Source organism: Plectropomus leopardus, chromosome 5 (assembly GCF_008729295.1).
Source record: "Plectropomus leopardus isolate mb chromosome 5, YSFRI_Pleo_2.0, whole genome shotgun sequence".
Classification (NCBI taxonomy): Eukaryota; Metazoa; Chordata; class Actinopteri; order Perciformes; family Serranidae; genus Plectropomus; species Plectropomus leopardus.
In genome coordinates, this window is record NC_056467.1 from 9,524,972 (window position 1) to 9,544,294 (window position 19,323).

General features: G+C 39.4%; 1 protein-coding gene across 1 annotated transcript in view; it reads left to right on the top strand.

Annotated features, from left to right (window-relative positions):
* Window positions 1-19,323, top strand: part of kirrel3b (kirre like nephrin family adhesion molecule 3b) — a 189,438-nt gene that overhangs the window by 135,870 nt on the left and 34,245 nt on the right. Inside the window, exons 5-6 of the mRNA XM_042486954.1 lie at window positions 3,805-3,955; window positions 15,957-16,062. Of these exons, the coding sequence (XP_042342888.1) occupies window positions 3,805-3,955; window positions 15,957-16,062 (257 nt within the window). The remainder of the gene's footprint in view (window positions 1-3,804; window positions 3,956-15,956; window positions 16,063-19,323) is intronic.

The window sequence follows — 19,323 nt, forward strand, 5'->3', positions numbered from 1 at the left end:
ATGATATACGTCATGTAGCATGCTTATTTTAACCCCAACCATAATCTATTTTTTCTAAACTTAACCACACAGTCTGTGTGGCTAAACCTAACAAAAGTGAAAGTAAAATCTAACAAACTGCTCTCACTGCCAAGGGGAATGTAATCGTTGAAATCCATATTCCCGACAGACTAGTCAGTGTAGAAGGAGCCTTCTGACTCGTATGATGTTGATAACCACCACTGACACCCATTTAATCCATTAATCACATTGAAAGTGGGTGTCAGAATCCATCTGTATATGAAAATAAGCTCTATCACGATCAAATATCTCAAACACATTAATTAAGACATTACTTTCATCACAGTGATTTATTGGGCTGAAGACATTACAGCCACAACCAGTAAACATTAATGCTGAGAAGTGGAATAGTATTTTCTTTTATAACTGTTAAAACTATTCTGATGGTATACTATAAAAACTTCTAATTATCTAGACTGGTATTAGCTATTTTTTATATACTATATGCTTGTAGTATGTCAGCTATATGATAGTCTGGCAAACTGTCCAGGATGTACCCTGTCTCTTACCCTGTGTCAGCTTCTAATCTATCAAGTGCATTTTATATTGCTAGCCTGTTATTTGCTAGTGGTAACTCATAACTAATTCCATTATCAGGGGAGTGTGTCTGTGGATTTATTTATACATGCGCTTTTCGTATACTTGCGCCCTTTTTTTTTTACAGTATTAGACGATAGAGTTCAATGGTTGCTCATTGATTGATTAGTCAGCTACACCCACAATACTAGCTGGCAATAAACCAATCCTACCACTGCTGACACAAAAGATAACGTGGTAATCAATCACAAAGATGATTTGTTTCTCTCTACACAAGTCACAGATTTTGAGCTCCAACATCCACTTTGTGGATGTGTGGTAGTCCATTTAGACAATTTTGTTTTTACTTTGCCTTTAAAAGCACATCTCAGAAAGTAGAATTTTAATTTAGCACATCTATAACTATCAAAATGTTTTAAAGAATGAAATAAAATAAAAATGTTTATAGATCCTTTTTCCTTAGAAATTCTAATTTAGCTCATTTATAACTATCAAAAAAATGAAATGTTTTAAATGAAATAAAATCGAATTGTTCATAAATCAATTTTCCTTCAGGATGACTAAATCCTGAAACAAGTCTGCCTTTCATTTTTACAAATTAGACATCTTAAAACATAAAAATAGAGGCCTTTTTGTATGAAACAGTTTAGTGTTGTGGTAAATTTGGTTTATATCCTCTGGGCAAAATAAACTTCAATTTGTGGATAATCAGCACTGTTCAAACAGGTCTATGAGTAGAAGTAAACACAGTTCCAGGGTTTAGGGTGAACAGTGAATTAGCTTAGCTGGCAGCACATCAAGTTTTATTTAGCAGTTAATCCATTTGGTTCAGCTGTTTTTTTTTAATGAGTAGATAATCCGGATGGATAGGCTTTCTGAAGGCACTGTCTGGTCCTTCACTGACAGGTCACCTTCTTGTTAAATTAACACTTGGCATGGCTGTTGCAGCTTTAAGTCTGGCTCGGTTAACTATTGTTGTTGTGGTAGCTGTTGTAAGAAAGAAAACAGAAAGAAACAAAAAGTCAATTTAAAAAAATTAAAGACACTGACAACAAGATGTCAAACAAACACACAGTCCAAATCAAGACTAAAAGCTTAAATTGAGAGCTAGTGAGGTATTCTTGTTGCACAGGACTTGCTATTTTTTTCATTAATCAACTTGATAAACAATGGTTTGCCTTGTTGTTGTGTGTTTCTTTGTCTCCTTTCGCCTCTGGTGATCAGAAATCACCTGATGTAGCTTTAATTACACTCTTTCTGTCTCAATCTTTTTACTTTTGCATTCCCTCTCCCAGCATAGTTAAAAGTATTCTTCACACAGGCTCCAGGCAGTGATATGAAAATTTATCAATTTGTAATGTGGCATGGTGTTGAATTCAATGCAGCAGCCAGCTAACCCCCTTCTTAAGATTAATGACTTTAGACAGGTCCAGAGCGACGAAGGAAACAATCCTGATTGTGTCAGAAGGGATATTACATTGACATATCCCACGTCTGACAGCTAATGTGCTCTGCTTTAGAAGTGACTCACACACTGCTATGAATTTCATCTCATGGTTCTTCACATACAAATGGACTTCACAAGAACATGGATGGCATCAACAATATCCTTCTACTTATAAAATGCTTATTAATACACAGGAGAAAAAATCTCCTCAAGCCAATAGGATAGACATTCAGCAGTAACTGAGAGAGGAGTCTTCAGGTACTTGAACTATAAAGTGGTTCGATAAAAAGATTTCTTTTGAAAAGTCTTGGCATCTGATTTTTCCAAGTTCAGTGACATTGTAATTATATTATTCAGACTGTTGCATGCTTAAGAGAGGGGTACAGAGTTCGATTACAGTTTTATTAAAAAGAATGCCTTGCATTTAAGTAGAGAAATGAGAAGATAATTACCACTGGTTTGACAATGAGCCACAGTTTGACTCAGCTAATGATTAATGGGTAGTGATTATGGAGGTTGAGTTATACCATGTGCTACTTGGCTTTCTTGAACTTTGTGAGGACATGGTAATATACAGTAATGCACCTGTCTGCGGTTACCTTTTGTGCCTTTCTAGAACTTCTCAAACCTATTGTATGGAAGTAAAAGGCCATAAGATTTGGAGAAGTATAGGTTTGCAGACTTCAGTATAAATGTTGAGGTGTGAAGTGAATATTTTTCTCGCTGTATGGTGTGCTATTAGAATCCAAGTACAGGCAATACCCATGAACAATCCATACATGTGTGAGGCTAATCCAACGGTAGCAGAGCAGTAAAGCAAGTCCACTGTGAGCTCCCTCTGGTCAACACAGCAGTTCTGTTTCTATGTTCGGAAAATGTTTGATGTACTTCACTATAGCAGGGCCTTCTTTTCTTCAAAGACACAAAGCTACACTGAGCCTCCTCTAAAGAGATGGCAGGGAAATGCATCTTGACTTTGTGGCTGACCACACTGTGCCCCGATGCCCACGCAATTTGTTCTAGTCAGTGACTTTGTTCTGCCCCGCACTGGTTAACATAGACTCCCACAGCCCTCCCCAGAGCGTTTTGGGGAGAGTGAGAGCTGGTGAGCGCTACCAACCGATTCCAGATGGCTTCCACAATGTAGGGCTCAGAGGATGAGCGCTGAAAAGAAGATTGATTTCCTTTGTGGAGTATGACAAGCCATGCACTAGAGCGCAGCTCTCCAGACACACAAAAGAGGCTCAAAAAACATATTTCTACTTTTTTTATTTTTTCATTTCAATCAGCTTTGCAGTAAAAACTACAGGCTTGAGTGTTCTGAGGGTTTTCCTGTGGTCTCCCAAGGGACAAGTTGTGTGTACTCATGAATTTGCTGCTGTTTTTGTTTTGGGGTTTTTTCTTCCACATTTACACCTTCTCCATCAAAACTTATCCACTGAACTGTTTGTTCTTTCTCTGTTCTCTGTTTGTATATAGTTTAAACTCTTTGGAAACCCAACTTTAGTTTGAGCCATTGACGATGCATTCCAATATGTTTTTGACTAAATTTTTCGTACAGTGTTTAGAAGGTAACTACACCTGTTTTCAAAATGCATGCATTTTCCAATGGTCCAAGACATCCCAGAAATATTAGTTAAAACAACATGGTATAAACCAACCAACCACATGGTATAAATTTAGAGGCCTAAAACATGCCTTCACACAGCTGCCTGCGGCGTCACTTTTAACTTTACTTAACTTCGCTTTGCTCTTTGCAGACCTTGCTCCGGGATGGCAGGAGAGAAAGCACCGTGAGCACGCTCTACCTATCGCCTTCCAACATCGAAACGGGTCAGCAGATCATCTGTAAGGCCTCCAACAAGGCCGTCCCCAACGGCAAGGAGACCAGTGTCACAATTGACATCCAACGTAAGCACACCACTTTTTTCCTCTCTGTCTCATTTCTTATTGCTTACAGTCTCTCCCTCCACGCCTACTTTGTCTTGTTTGAGTTTTTTAAAGTCTCTTTATAAGCAATCAGTGCAGATTTGGGGAAAACAGTCTGTGTTTGACATGCATTACTCAGTATTTGAGGTATTTCTCACATGTAGAGGCGTGAAAGTGTCTGACAGGCATACGTGACTAACACTCTGTAAACATCTAGGATTCATTTTAGGCTCTGATGGATATTTATAATTGGTTTCCATTTTGTTTTCACACCATGTAGGTGGGTGGATAGATTGATGATGCATCACTTTTTTTTCTTGCTATGATAAAATATCAAAGGAGCTGTCCATCCAAAATGAATGGAACAGTCTTTTTTTTTTGGTCCAGCTACCTGCTTGCTGTGGCGCTATGCACACTGTCTCCACCTCTTTTATTTCCCTGCTCATGCCATCAATCTTTTTGATGAGAGCATGCACAATTCCCCTCTAAAATAGGCAAAGTAAGCCCAGCGTGTAAAACACATTCAGCCTCAATTGTCAGGGAATCTTTTTTCGATCAAGAACCGTTCACAGTAAGAGAGGGGCTTTGAACAAAGGGAGTTTTTGCATCACTCACGGCCCCTTCAACACCATTAAGTATGACTAATAAAGCAGAAAATGCTATTTAGAGAGGCAATATGACTGACGGCTCCATTCTTTTCATTATGTGCACCACAAGAGGCAAGCATGGCAAGAGCGGGCACCACACGATCAGGCCAACTCAGGCGCGGGAGTAAAAATGATTAACAGTTGTTAGTGTTTGCAACCCTTGCAGTTTGTCCTCGTCATATTTTTTGTCATGCAGTCAAAAAGGGAAGTCTGCCCACATGTAAACTGATTTGTCACCATGTATAATGATGTGTCGGTGATAAATACTGGCCATCATAGCATCATCCTTGCTCCTGAATGTATGATTTAACCCTGAAAAATGAGTGCAGCAGATTTCTAATTAGCATTCCAAAATGTGCTCTTCACACAATTAAAGCTCCCGACAACATTTTTCACAGTGTGAGATCAAACTGAGCGACAGCAGAGACTAATTGTCGAGATTCAAATAGTCTCCCACAAGGCTTAGCCTCTTGTTTCCCTCCCTCCTTCTCAGTCCCCCACCCACTTCCTCAGACTTGACAGGTAAAGTGTTCAGCACAGTTCAACAGAGCCTCCGGAGTTTATGTGAAGAAGCACTTTCAAATTAAGCTTCTCCTGAAATGAAACGAGTTGTAATTGAACTTTGATTCATTCGTGTTGGGCATCAATTTGCTTAATTTCAGTGCTGCCTAATTCGATTACAAGGTTCTCCGCTCAAAAAAAGAATCTGAAACACTGCATGTTTTTTTTTTTTAATTAAAGATATAAATATATGAGCTTTGGTGCAGATTTACACTACATCTCAACATGAGCAAAAAACTGAACTGTAAAATGTTCTGTAGACACAGGCAGCCAGTGGTAGAAGAAATACTCACATCGTTGACGTAAAATTAAAATTCTTATACCCCAGGCTAAAAGTACTCAGTTACAAGTAAACTGAGTACTTCAAACTCGTACGTAAAGGTCAAATGTGTTGGATTTTACTGACATCTATTGGCATAAGTGTATAATCAGCCTAAGAAACTAAGAACTGTTGCATTTTGGTTACCTTAGAATGAGCTGTTTATATCGACGGAGCGGATCCTCTCCTATTGAATCTGCAATGTTTTTTGTACAGTAGCCTAGAAAGGACAAAGCAAACACTGGCTTTACACAGGACCATTCATGTTTTTGCCTTTTCCTACATGCCTTGCACAAAACAGAAGTGTATTTGGTTGCATACTGCAACTTTACCACTAAAGTTGTCAAATAAATGTAGCAAAGTAAAAAGTGCAGTATTTCCCTCTCAGATGTAGTGGAGTAGAACTAAAAGTCGCATAAAATAGAAACAGTCATTGAAAGCACATGTACATAAAAACTGTATTAAAGTGCTGTACTTGAGTGAATATATTTAGTTACATCTTCACTGCATTTTATTAATTGTGTCTTGTAAAGGATCACAGAACTGAGTTTTCTGTGGTCATTCCCATGCATGTCTATTTTTGCTTGGGATCAAGTCAGTTTATGATGGCAATATAGTGAGAATGGAGTATTATGAGATTGGAAATCTGGAGACTATTTAAATATGAATGCACTGCATGTTGCAAAGAGACTAGACAGTATCACCCAGTCTTTCTTTAACAATATAAACAGGTGCCAGATGAATAAATGATGCAGCACTGACAGGGGGAAGGGACAGTGGCAGATGAATCTTGACCTCCTTCTCTTGACACCACATGGGTCTGCATAGGCCTGGCCTATGTGATTGCTCCTCCACAGAGGGCAGTGTGGTAGGACAACCGAGTAGTAAATATTAATGGGGAGCTGCTGTTGTCATACAGAGGAAGTAGAGCCCAAAAGCTGTGTCCTAATTCAATGGCTGGGTCCCCCAAAGTATGTAGCTAACACAGGTGAGACCTTAAAAGATCTGAAAGACAAGCTGAACTGAATCAGACAAGCTAGATAATTCAGTCATTTTCAAGTGTATCACCAGGAAATTGTCCTAAAATGTCCTCGAAATTTAGACATGTGGCTTTCTTGGACAGAATTTAAAAAAGGGATGAAGCTTTGTCAACCTATTATGGCATGTTTGGCTCAGAAATGCAGACTTTGGAGGAACCTCAATTGGGACACAGTCAGCTGTGAGCGAGGATTAGTCTAGACACAGCACAGACGCACACACTCCCAAATGAGTGTACACCTGCACAGGACACCACACGACACAGGGGAGATAGATGAGAGAAATCACTGGGCGCCTTCACAAATCAAATACACACAGCAAAATATGCTTTCCTCAAATCTTCCCCCAACCAAATATTCCCTTGCCCTGATAACTCCGCAGCCAAAAACACTAATATAAAGATCCTTTTGTACTTGCAAATGCTCACGGTTTTCTTGGAAGACTTAATTTTCATATTTTCATAATCCAGTTTAGAAAAACAACTCAATTGCATTATCCAAACACAATAAAACCTTGCCCTTGTATTGTCATAGCTGTCAACAAAATATATTTCTCCAAAAAATAATTGTCAGAATCTGCAGTAACATTACTGGTGCTCACCCCTTAAAAAAAGGATGTGAATTTTGTTCGTTCCTCGTGCATTTATAATGATATTACAGAAAAGGAACAAAGATAAGTCTAAACATTGTACAGAGTCAGAGACCTCTGTCAGGACATAGAAAAAGCTCAGACAGGAGAGCATGTATTACGTCTTTGGAGCAACGGAAAACTAACCTCTCAGTGAGGCTTTCTCAGAGAGGGTGAAACCCATCACCTATCACTTATCGAGGCAATGGTTCCTTCAGGCTCTCCGTGTCAGCTTGTGAAATGAACGTAACATTTGACCATCTCCTCTTTAGAATTGTGCCTGGTGTTCCCTCTGTTCTACAGCAGGACGCAGTCACATATCAGGATTTAACAATGCTGGTTCATAATTGTTGGCAGCATAAAATGCTTTCAGAAAAATTGTGGAACCAGTAGCCAGGCCAGTGTTGAAATAAAATATGTTCAGCATTGATTGGTCTTTGTAGATTTGGATATCATCAAATGTTATCAAATTTCCATGCGGCTTCTATCACACTGAATTTTGTTTGGGTGCTGCTTCTTTTTGGTAAACTTGGGCCTAATGTCATTCATGTTCACACATCCATCACTCAAAATGCAGACGTTCTCATTCACTGTAATGGCCAACAGTGAATGATATTGACTTTGGTCATATTTCATGAGGTTTGTGATTGTGCACCTATATTGTATGTTAAATGATTATCAAAGGCTGTGCACAAAAAAATGCCTTCTTCTGTGCATCTTCATTCTTTACTAGGAAAATTGACAAACAAATTGCCCAATTACCAAACATGGACCTTCCTCTGTTCAATGCAAACATGAATATTTGTCATCCACATATTAACAGCTATCAAACTTATTTGCTATTTACAAGAGCTAGAGACTAAATTAGATTGTGAAGTTTAATGTAAATTCATTAAGCGATTTATACCTTGTAAAGTCTGACAAGCTGATCTTACCTAAAATAATCTTGGAAACCGGTTGCCTTGAAAAAGAAAAGTAATTCAAGTATTAATCTTAATATATGTTTTCTGTATATCTACTTGTTAAATTTACTTAAAATCTAGCTGTTTTTACTTAAAATTGTCAAGTTGTTGCAACTTAAAAATGACAAGTGAAATCACCGTGTTCTGTCTAGTTGTTAGTAACTTAAGTAAACCAAGTTAATCCAATTTACCCTGATTATTAGAAAGCAGATTTTGCCAGTGATGAGTTAGGAGATCTGCATGTTCTGTTTTGTCAGCATGTTTAAGAAAATACAAATACACCTGACTAGTTTGCAACCAGCAGAACAAAGCACAGTATACTTGGTTTACTGAAGTTGCTAAAACTTAGAAAGATTGATTTGAGTTGTTATTTTTAGTTGCAGAAACTTCACAAATTAATTAAATGTAACTAACTTTTAAGTAAACTTAACAATTAAACATAAAGTTAACATAATTTAACAATAACAGTTATAGAGATATAGATATAAGATAATGTTTCCTATATTTCTTTAAGATCAACTTGTCACATTTTACAGTTTACCAACGTATCCTGATGAAATGGTTTCTATAATATACAAATTAGCATCCCACAAATAATGTTACATCCTTAACGTGAAGTTACAGTGGCGGGGTTTAAGAAAAGAAACATGGTTATGGTATTACTGGCTCGTCATTAAGTAGGATATATACAAATTTTGGCACATTACTTTTTGTAGAAAACATACAAGCAGTGCATGGGACCAGCCTGTTCATACACTTGTTTTTCTTTTTGTAGCAAATTAAAAAAGAGCACTTTCACTATCTGAGAAAAGAAAAAAAGACGTTTTGGTTTGGGGTTTTTTGCTAAATACTATTTTTCTTGCTATCCAAATTTTTCCCAGAACTCTATGATTAATTTTTCCACACATATCAAAATAGTCTTAATTGGTTGCCATGTTTAGTGAATGAATAACTTCTTTTTCGTGTTCCATTGCATGTTGTACATTGGTGTTTTACAAGTGCTGCGATGTGCACCAGTCCTCAATGACAGTCTCTGGTGAACCATTGCCATTAGTCTAAGTGGGACCCTGGTGAAGGCTGGATACAGTCAGTAACTGAGGCTAGAGTGCACACTGCCACTACTTCAGCCCTTCCAAGATCTCATTGAGTTTCATTATAATTTGCTGGCCTGAAAGTGCCTTTGATCTCTGGGTAGAGCTTTTACCCCATTTCTGGTCACAGGGTGTGAAGTCAAAAGTGGAAAGTGGACCTAAGTACACTTGGGTCCACTTGTCTAAGTTCAATTTGCCTTTCTGAAAATTACTCTCAGAAATAATATCAAAGCATACGGTCTTGTGACTGTGTTGACAGTCATCTTCACCTTCAAGCATCATTTTATTTCCCTTTTCCTAATTACAAGTAGGAAATTACGAATTGGCAGTTATCAAATTGAGAGATAGTGCCTTGCAAACATTTCTCTGACATTCTGTGTGCTTGCTTTGCATTAAAGGTTGAGATTAAATTGATATTGATGCTCTGATTTGACTCTCGGTAAGACAGCAGGAGTAAATGTCCCCAAATGCCTGTGTATTCCCTGTATCTGTGGATACTGAGCATTCACACTCTCTGTATTCTTGCTGCATGTCTCTTTGTGTGCAAGTCCACATATTTAGAATTAATAGTCTCATTTATTTTCCTGCCCAGAGTTTTCTAATTGACCGTATTAGTGAGATAATATTAATGGCAACAAAAGTAATTAAAATGTTCTCAGTCTGACCTTCACAACATTTTGTATTCCACTCACCTCTAAGCATAGGTGCCATTCCTTGCTCTCTGCTCTATCCTTATAGAAATCCAAATGAGAGTAATCTAAACACAACCCGGCACATTGCTCTACAGCTTAAACCAGCCTAAAATCCAATGCATTTCACAACGGTATTTTCTTTTTATCATCACTTTAATGCTCATGATTTACATCCACCTCAGCACTTTCATTCCCACAGAAGTTCATACAGAGTTATCTGACCAAGGGTTGGACAAATTAGCATCTAAATACAGTATGTACTGGTGATGTTGCCAAAATGAGAGGGATTTAGAGCCAACAGAGGTGATTCAGAACCCTGGATAGACTGCTGACTTTGGTTGTCCATACCAGTCCATTAGCAGACTGTAATTATTTGATAGCAGAGGGATGGCTACCCCCTGATGCTGTTTTCCAGCAGCATGACTTAACTTGCATTATGCCCTTTGGACTTTAATCACTAAACTCAGCTATACCCCCCGGCATAAAACTACTGCAGTGAAATATGATTCTGATGCCAGAGTTTCATGTCCCGCTGAATCCACACAACTTTAAAATATTCCTCAAATATTTTCTAGTCCAGCTGCATATCTGCAGAGCATTGCCCTACATAGAGGCCCGCTTTCCAACACGTAGTGGGAAATGAATGCGCTAGGGACAAGCAAAGCCAAGGTTCTCTGTGTGTTTGCATTGCAAACAAGCTGAGCCATGTGGGGGGAAAATGAATGCCATTTGTTGAGACTAATTAATAAAGAACATGCAGATGTGCAATTGGGGAGGATTTGTTTTTGGTAGCAGCTACATGCTCTCCCTGCTTAATCAAGCAGATAATGGCAAATTCATCTGAAGGCAGATGACAGAATCGGAAAGTGAGAGGAAAAGAGGGAAAGGATAAGGGGGCATAAAATGCTCAGAATTTCCTGTACATTAGATTAAGCTCTAATTATGTTGCAATACTGATATCACACTTCCAGTGTCCTGAAGATCTATGTGAGGCTCTAAACAGAGCTGTGATTACTCTTCTTTGATTGGATTATTTAAGATGCTGAAAAGCACAACATCTGCCTTCATTAAAGTGAGTAAATTCTTTGCTGTTCCACGGTTGAATGTCTCATGATCAATATGCCGGACCTCAGGTTCACAATCACTCTGTTCTCCCCTCAAGTATTCCACTCAGCCAGCCATATGACAGCCTGCCCATATTGCTAAGGCTACAAGCCACAAGCGGATGGCCCACAAACAGCTTCCTCATCCATCCTTCAGAGAGAGCCGACATTCCTGGAGTTTGAGGCTGGTCCTACTGGAGAACAGCTGTCTACAGTGACCCGGAGAGATTGGAAAATTGAGCTTTAAGAAAGGGAAAAAAACAATTTGTGTTGGCACCATCTCCAGGAAACAGAGAGAAGTTGGGAGATTGTTCCAAAAACACCATCTGGTCTCCACTTTGAACTAACCGATCAAAAGCTGTCGGCCAACCACAACACCCCCTCCCCATTCATCCTGTTGTTTTCACTGGAGCGCTGATCAGTCCTACTATCCTCGTTTCCCTCTATTCATCCATCCCTCCTCCTCTCAGTCCCTCACTACCACTCTCTTGACGAATTGGAGGAATGAACAATCTTGCATATTGATGTGCTGTTGCGTGATGCCTCAGATGCACTCAATCGGCAGCTCATGCATTTATACATCAAAGTTGCAAATGGACTTCTTTATTAAGTGGATGTCATATCTGGAGGGTCAAAGGTTACAGTCTCAGATTTACACCCAAGGACTTTGCGGGCGGACTTTTGACAGCTGCCCTCATGGTTGTTTTTGCTTGTGGTTCTTAGGGGAGATCCAACAAATTGCTCATCTGACTTAGAAATAGATGACATTACCCCTCGCTGAGCAGGACTGAGGTCTTTTTTAAGGGATGGTCGTTTTTTATGCCTCAGTCATTCAAAAAGAGCAGTAATTAGTTGCTGAATTGACGGTAACGAGAATTTCCGTCCTTAGAAGTGTCTTGGCGGGAAGACTAGAGAAAAAGGTTGGCATGATCGAAAAGTACAGTGTAGAAACACCTTTAGTGGAGAAGGCCTGTGAATTAGCTCCTACAATTAGCTTCCACACATACACTGTGTCTATTAGCTCAGACACCACCTCCAGATTTCCCTCCCTCTCTTCTTATGTCTACTTCTCTCTGTACTCTCCATTTTCTTTTTTTTTTTCTTTTTTTTTTTTTGCTGGATTTTATTACCAGCTCCACTACTATCACATCTGTCATTTTGCCCCTGAGGTTCCCTCTTCCCGTATTTTTGTCCATGCAATTAACCGCTTGCAATGCTGCAAACACCTACTGGGCAGCTAACATAGCTGCTCCAGGCATGGATAGGTTTCATGTTTTATTATAACAAACACCCACATGCCCTTTCATATCCCTTTCATGCCCCCCCCCCCCCCCCCCCCCCCCCCCCCCCACCACCCCCCCATACATGTGCCTGCACATGCAAATACACCGGCACACACAGATGGCTGCTCAGTACCTGGAGAGACGTGCTGGTTCACTGTGGCCTTCAGTCTTCCAGGTTCCACAGTGTTGTTGTTTTCTTTACTGGCCTGGGGAGAACTGGCACAGGTGGAGCTCATGGATTTGAAAATGGCAGGCTGGTGGTGGTGGTGGGGGGCAATTGTCTGGGAGGGAAATAAGTCTCCTGATGGGGAATTTGGTGTGTGCGAGTGGGAAGGAATACGGCACCTGGACCACCCCCTCTCAAGGGCTTTGTGTGGCAGCTGAGCCCAGAGCATCTGCACAGCCACGGGGTAAAAAGCAGTTTTCCCTACACTTCATGCCCACACACACTCAGATTCGCTCTCCATAACTATACACAGCATTGTTTGGCTTCATTACAGCAGTGTTTGTGGGCTTCTTTAATTCTGTGTGGATCTCTATGCCCACCACTGCTATTCATCCAACCACCAGCCTGCCATTTTCAAATCCATGAGCTCCACCTGTGCCAGTTCTCCCCAGGCCAGTATATTTCCCTCCCAGACCCGCCCCCCCAACACCACCCCCCCATACATGTGCCTGCACATGCAAATACACCGGCACACACAGATGGCTGCTCAGTACCTGGAGAGACGTGCTGGTTCACTGTGGCCTTCAGTCTTCCAGGTTCCACAGTGTTGTTGTTTTCTTTACTGGCCTGGGGAGAACTGGCACAGGTGGAGCTCATGGATTTGAAAATGGCAGGCTGGTGGTGGTGGTGGGGGGCAATTGTCTGGGAGGGAAATAAGTCTCCTGATGGGGAATTTGGTGTGTGCGAGTGGGAAGGAATACGGCACCTGGACCACCCCCTCTCAAGGGCTTTGTGGCAGCTGAGCCCAGAGCATCTGCACAGCCACGGGGTAAAAAGCAGTTTTCCTACACTTCATGCCCACACACACTCAGATTCGCTCTCCATAACTATACACAGCATTGTTTGGCTTCATTACAGCAGTGTTTGTGGGCTTCTTTAATTCTGTGTGGATCTCTATGCCCACCACTGCTATTCATCCAAATCCAAACACAGCCCCTTGTTAGTACATTAGTATTATTGAACACAGAGCAGAAACAGATGGCTGCACCGGCATCAAACCCAGCACCAGCTCTCTCCCTATGTGACTAATCTGCTGTCCATGATGCTGCACCAGTATGCCACTGGAGTTGCAAATGGCACATGGATATGGTGCTGTGGAGGTTGAGTCTGAGTAAGTGGCATTTTCAAAAACAGTTCGTTTTTTAGTATCATTCCATGCTGTTAAGGTAGTGTCAGATATTATTGGAGATACCCAAATCACACTCAGCCTGTGCAGACATAGAGACTATTTTCCAAGCATGTGTTAAAAGTAACATTCCATACTATATGTAAATTAGTCTTGCCTGATATCATACCCCTTTGCCACCAAAATAAGCCCATGAAATCTGTTCTGAAAGGCCAGAAAAGGCCAGAAAATAAGTTAGTAAACAGTAGAAAGCAGCATGGAAATTGTAAAACATAATGGTGGTTACTTATTTCTATGTAGCTCATGGTTAGTCAGTCTCTATTTCGAACAGACTTATTTACAATGATGTTTAAGTACCCATTGCATCCCGCCAATAAGGGCACTGAAATTCACCAGGGTGTTGTGTTTCCATCAATGCCAATCAATGCCAGAGCCAATAAATACCCAACTGCAGAAGCATTTGACCCAGGTGTGAATTCAAGTTGTTGACTTTACCATTATATTAAAATGTCAGATGTTAGCAGTTGTTAGCAGGTTTTTTTGTGCAGTGGAAAAGGGACTGCAGACAGAATTTTCAACTCATGACATTGATTTTCCATCTTCACTCGGATATTGCATCCACTAAACTATTTATTTGGGGGAGGGGCTTTGGATTTTCCCTAACCAATCACTAGAGAATAACATGCACCTAAATGTAAGGTCCTTTTAACTCTGAGCTGATGTTTAGCCATGCCAACATGCCTGATTTGTTAGAGAAGCGGAGCAAAGCAAATACAAGCTACAATGTCTGGTGACAATGAGAAAACATGTTAATTAAAAACAGCCTTGACTACAGCATCTATTTCGTCTTTAGTACTTTACAATTTGTTATGACACTTCATTGGTCCCAGCGTGGCGGTCTGCATGATAACACTTAATAACAGCATGACAGTTAGTTAGTCCCACCCACGGTGCTGATTCGCTAATTGAGTCCCACTGTGGCACTCATTGGTTGTTTTTATTTTAACAAAGAAACCACTGTTATTGTCACAATGCTAGACAATTAAGTGAACTTGAATTCATTGGAGAAGGTCAATTCAAAGGTCTGGACCCAAGCAAATATTAGCCAGTATTGCACAAACAAATTGGGCATTAAAATTACAAAAAAAAAATGTGCTGCCATGAAGCACCATATGTTGTTGTTTCCCAGTTCACAATGGCAGGATATGAAAGAAAACACTCCATCCACCTGATTCTTCGTTAATACTAGAAATACACTTTAACAACTACTGATCAGCTGTTGTTCATTTTAATCAATTTTCCCTTTCTGCATTTGAAGCTCTCAAGAAAATCATCCCAGTCTCTTTTGAAAACCCGGACACATAGCTTCACCTACTTGAAATTCATTCTCCGAGTCTGTTGGGTAAATAGCTGTTTGTTTCACATGGGACGGGATTGATATGGAAATTAACACGTATCTTCAAAAAGAATCCCACCTTTGTCAATTAGGATGAATTAAGTTGTTTATTAAATTTGCATAATCTCTATGCTTGTTATTCTAAGAACTCTTTTAATTGTACTGTAACAGTGAGGTTGTTCGCTGTTTTAATTGCAGTGGGTTGCACCATTGACTATTCACTGTTTTCAAATTGCTATTTACCGAAAGTCATTATCAAGTCAAGTTTGCCTTTGATTTGCTCCTTATAGCATTACTAATGAATATATGAGAATAAAAATAGCATGTTCTCTCCCACACCTGTGAAATACACTACAGTTTTATTCAGCAGCTGGGCCAAAACCTCTAAGGTGGGTGGCAGGATGAGAACTAATAGGGCATCAAATTATTCAAAAGTAATTGCCTATTATCCAGGCGAAAGTGCTGCCACAAACTGTGAAAAGTTGTCATAACGGTTCTAAATGCTGCCACGGTGTGTTGTAAGATAATACAAATGAAAAGACTTCTACCTTGTGGTTTTAAGTGGAGCATATTTACCAGCAGTACTTTATGTGTGGCACAGCTACTTAAAAGGCTGCCAAGTCAGTTTTGGGTCACAAGAGAAAAACATTTGGAAAATGTAGGTCCCCTGAATAAAAGTGAGAATTTATTTTGCAAGTCAGTGTTTCTATTAAGGTTGCATGTTTTCTTAACTATTCATAAGGTATCTAGTTTGTCTTCTCTGCAAAAAATCTACTAATTTTCTTTTGGAGACTTATTTAGCCACAGAAAATGTAAACAATATGGTGTTTGTCTCTTGCAACTTCACTACAGGATGTTTGAGGCTGCTGCCAGTTTGTGATTGGTTGTCTTTGTGTCTTTTTTTTTTTTTAGATCTCCCTCTTGTTAATCTCTCAGTGGAGCCTCAGCCTGTTCTGGAGGGAAACCTCGTGAAATTCCACTGCTCTGCAAAGGCCAACCCGCCTGTCACACTCTACAGGTGAGATATGAATGTTTTGAGAGCATGTGCGTGAGTTTTGAATTGAATGCACAAAACTCTGAAATGTAAAATGGGAAGAAAAGTTGGAAAATTAACTTTAAATGAGCTTGTTTCTTATCGATATTGCTGGTGGATAATGTATGTATACATTAAGTCAGATTTAACATTACTGAAAGCATTAGTCATTGTCAGACACCTTCTCATGATGTCAGGACACCATTACATCTGTCCACACTTTGAAATGAAGAATAGAAAAACAATGTAACACTGTCATGCTGAATAATGAAAATACACCTCAGGAAAATCATTTGGGGGAGCGTGTCATGTTCCACTGGGTTGCAGCAAAGCAATACAGGACTTTGTTGCATAGCTGTTTGCTTTGTGGTTATATCATCTCCCTTGAACATTAAATGTCCATCAGTGTGTTGGAGGAAAGCTGGAACCATAATGTGCATGACGTCCGATGAAGCTGTCAAGATTACAGCTTTTCTGAGATTGGGTTGTGCTCCACAGTGTACAGAAGGAAGGCAGGTTTACCCTTGGGGGTTGGCTAGTGTTTGTGTGTGTGTGTGTGTGTGTGTGTGTGTGTGTGTGTGTGTGTGTGTGCGTGTGTGTGTGTGTGTGCGTGCATGCATGCGGGGGGCTGTGTGTGGGGGTGTGTGTGCATGTGTGTTGTACAGAAGTGGTTGAGTATAGGCAACAGTGTTGAATTTAAGCTCATTATTTTTGTGTTTTTGTATTTTATATAGTAAGAAAATGACTTGATGTTCCAAAAATTAGATTTCACAAGAGAAGATAGATTGTGAGAATGGGTAGAAACACTGATCTTCACTCTCGTAAGACAACTTTAAACTAAACTGACCAAGATACCGAAACTCACTGTGAGCAAGATTAAAATATAACTTAAAGGTTCAGTGTGTGGGATTTACAGGGAAATAGCAGAAATGGGATATAAAATAATTCATATATTTTCTTTTGTGTACCTGAAAATAAGAATGGTTATGTTTGTTCATGGCTATGTTTCGTAGTAGTTGGTTTTCATGTTTTTGTGTTTCTTGCGTTGGCCACCATAGTTTGAAGCTCATTTGCAATGAGCAGTATCAATAATACACTGATTTGTAAAGAGAAAGTGAGTACGCATCAGCATGTGGTGGGCAAGCTACATGCCGAACAGCCTCAAGATAAACTGATTTGTGATGATGAAGCTACTTTATTCAGTGTTTTAACTGATGTCAATCATCTGGTCCATTTTTTGGAGAGGAGGAGACCTCTGTGGGTAATTCAGCTCATGGTAAAAAAAAAACCTCCTGAACAAAGGAACTCTAGCCAGGAGAAGTTTTAACTGCTTGTAATCTGCAATCCTCACCGCTAGGTGCCACTAAACCCCCAAAATCTTAAACAATTCACCTTTATAAATGGAAATTACTGTAACGTTAACAAGGGTTAACAAAAGTGTTATCAGATACTTTAGTCTTATCCCTCCAACAAAATTTTAAAAAATACTCCACCCAAAATGCAAAAAAACAAAAACAAAATAAGTAACCTGGCTTATTTATCACAAATCATTTCTACTGAGAATCAGTTTGAGAGATGTTAGTGATTGGAGACAGAGAGTCCAAAGTGTGGTTACAATCATCATTGCTTTTTCTAAACTTCACAATCTGCATTCTGAGGACAACAGATTAGAGAAATGACATGTTTGGGGAAATTGCCATCATCATACAACAGTTTTAGAACTAGAATTTGAGGGCTTTCCAGTAGCTTAGCAAGAGATTACTCATCATATCCTTGCTGAGCTCAATCAGCCATTATTTTATTTTCAATACGTTTGCAAACAGTTTTGAAAACATGTTTTCAGTTCAGCTGGTACTGAATGTGAAGGTTGAAAGCAACAGTTCATTTTATTCTTACTTTAAATTTCAACAGCGAAATATATAGAAAAGTTTGAGAGATTTCATTGCTCTCTGAAGCCATTGTGCAAATGAAACACCTTTGCACTTTTCATAATAATATATCAACAGACGACCGTCCATTTCATGCTTGAGCTAAGCCCAAAGGCCTTTTACTGTATATAAAGTTATTTTACAATACCTGGATTACATTAGATAACAGGTCTTTTTATCATCAAAGGATAACATTTTTAAAAGCTTTTTTTCCTACAATATCAGTGCTTAACACCTACATAAACAGTACTTGCACTGGCTCAACATTGGCTTTGTACATAAATTGTGCAATGCATAAGCATTCAACATGTACTCAAGTACTTTTTGGGGGCTTGTATTACAGATGATCTAATAATCATTAAATCAGATACATAAAGTAGTCCCATTTCCATTACAATCCAAACTATACGTTGATGTTTAAACAGTTTTACAACCCTGCTTGAAATACTTTAGCAGATGTAACATGTCAAATCAAGTTCAATGAAAAAAGAGAAAAAGAAATAGGCAATAAAATAACCAAATAAATTGGTATAAAAACAGTCTAAGTATGTCTGAGCTGCATTCCTCTCATCCATTTCCTCTTTTTATGAAAGCTTATTGATAGCCACATTCTGGGTTGCACTTGTTAGAATCAATTTAGTTTTTTACATCTGGAATTGTGATGAAACATCAAAATGGACGGTAATTATGCTCACAAAGGCTTGCATGGCCCTCTCGAAGTGTAACACTCAAGTGATTTGTCAAGAGATGGTTTTCTGTGTGGGAGGTTTTAAAAACCTGGTGAAAAATAAATGGAATGAAATCGATAGCAAAGGGGAATTGGCTGGCTCTGAATCTTGTAATGGTACTGGGAAATGAAATGGATGTACAACACACTCACAGGTGGCAAAACAGAGATGTAGACTTTTTGATGGATTCTGCCCTTTTGAGAAAGAAAAGGAGGAGGGAGGGCAGTGATATTGTTGAAAACAAGGTTTGTATTTGATTGTGCAGGTGCGCAGCATAGACAGGACGTCTATTGCACCTGCAAAGGGATTTCACTTCCATTGTTACGAGCCTGGATCAATGTTAGAATCACTTCTCCCCATGGTATCAAAAGCTGAGGTGCAATGGCAGTTGAGATGACTTTTTCTTTTAGCTTGACAAAATACAGAGTGAAAAAGGGTAGGGGTTGAAGCTACAAGAGAGTAAAACTGCCAATTTCCCACTCTAATTTATGTTTTCCCTTCTTTCTTTCTCTCACTTTGTGCTTTCTGGCTCTCTGTCATCAACTCATTCCACTGTAGGATTAAATAATAGCCACACAGACTAATAACTT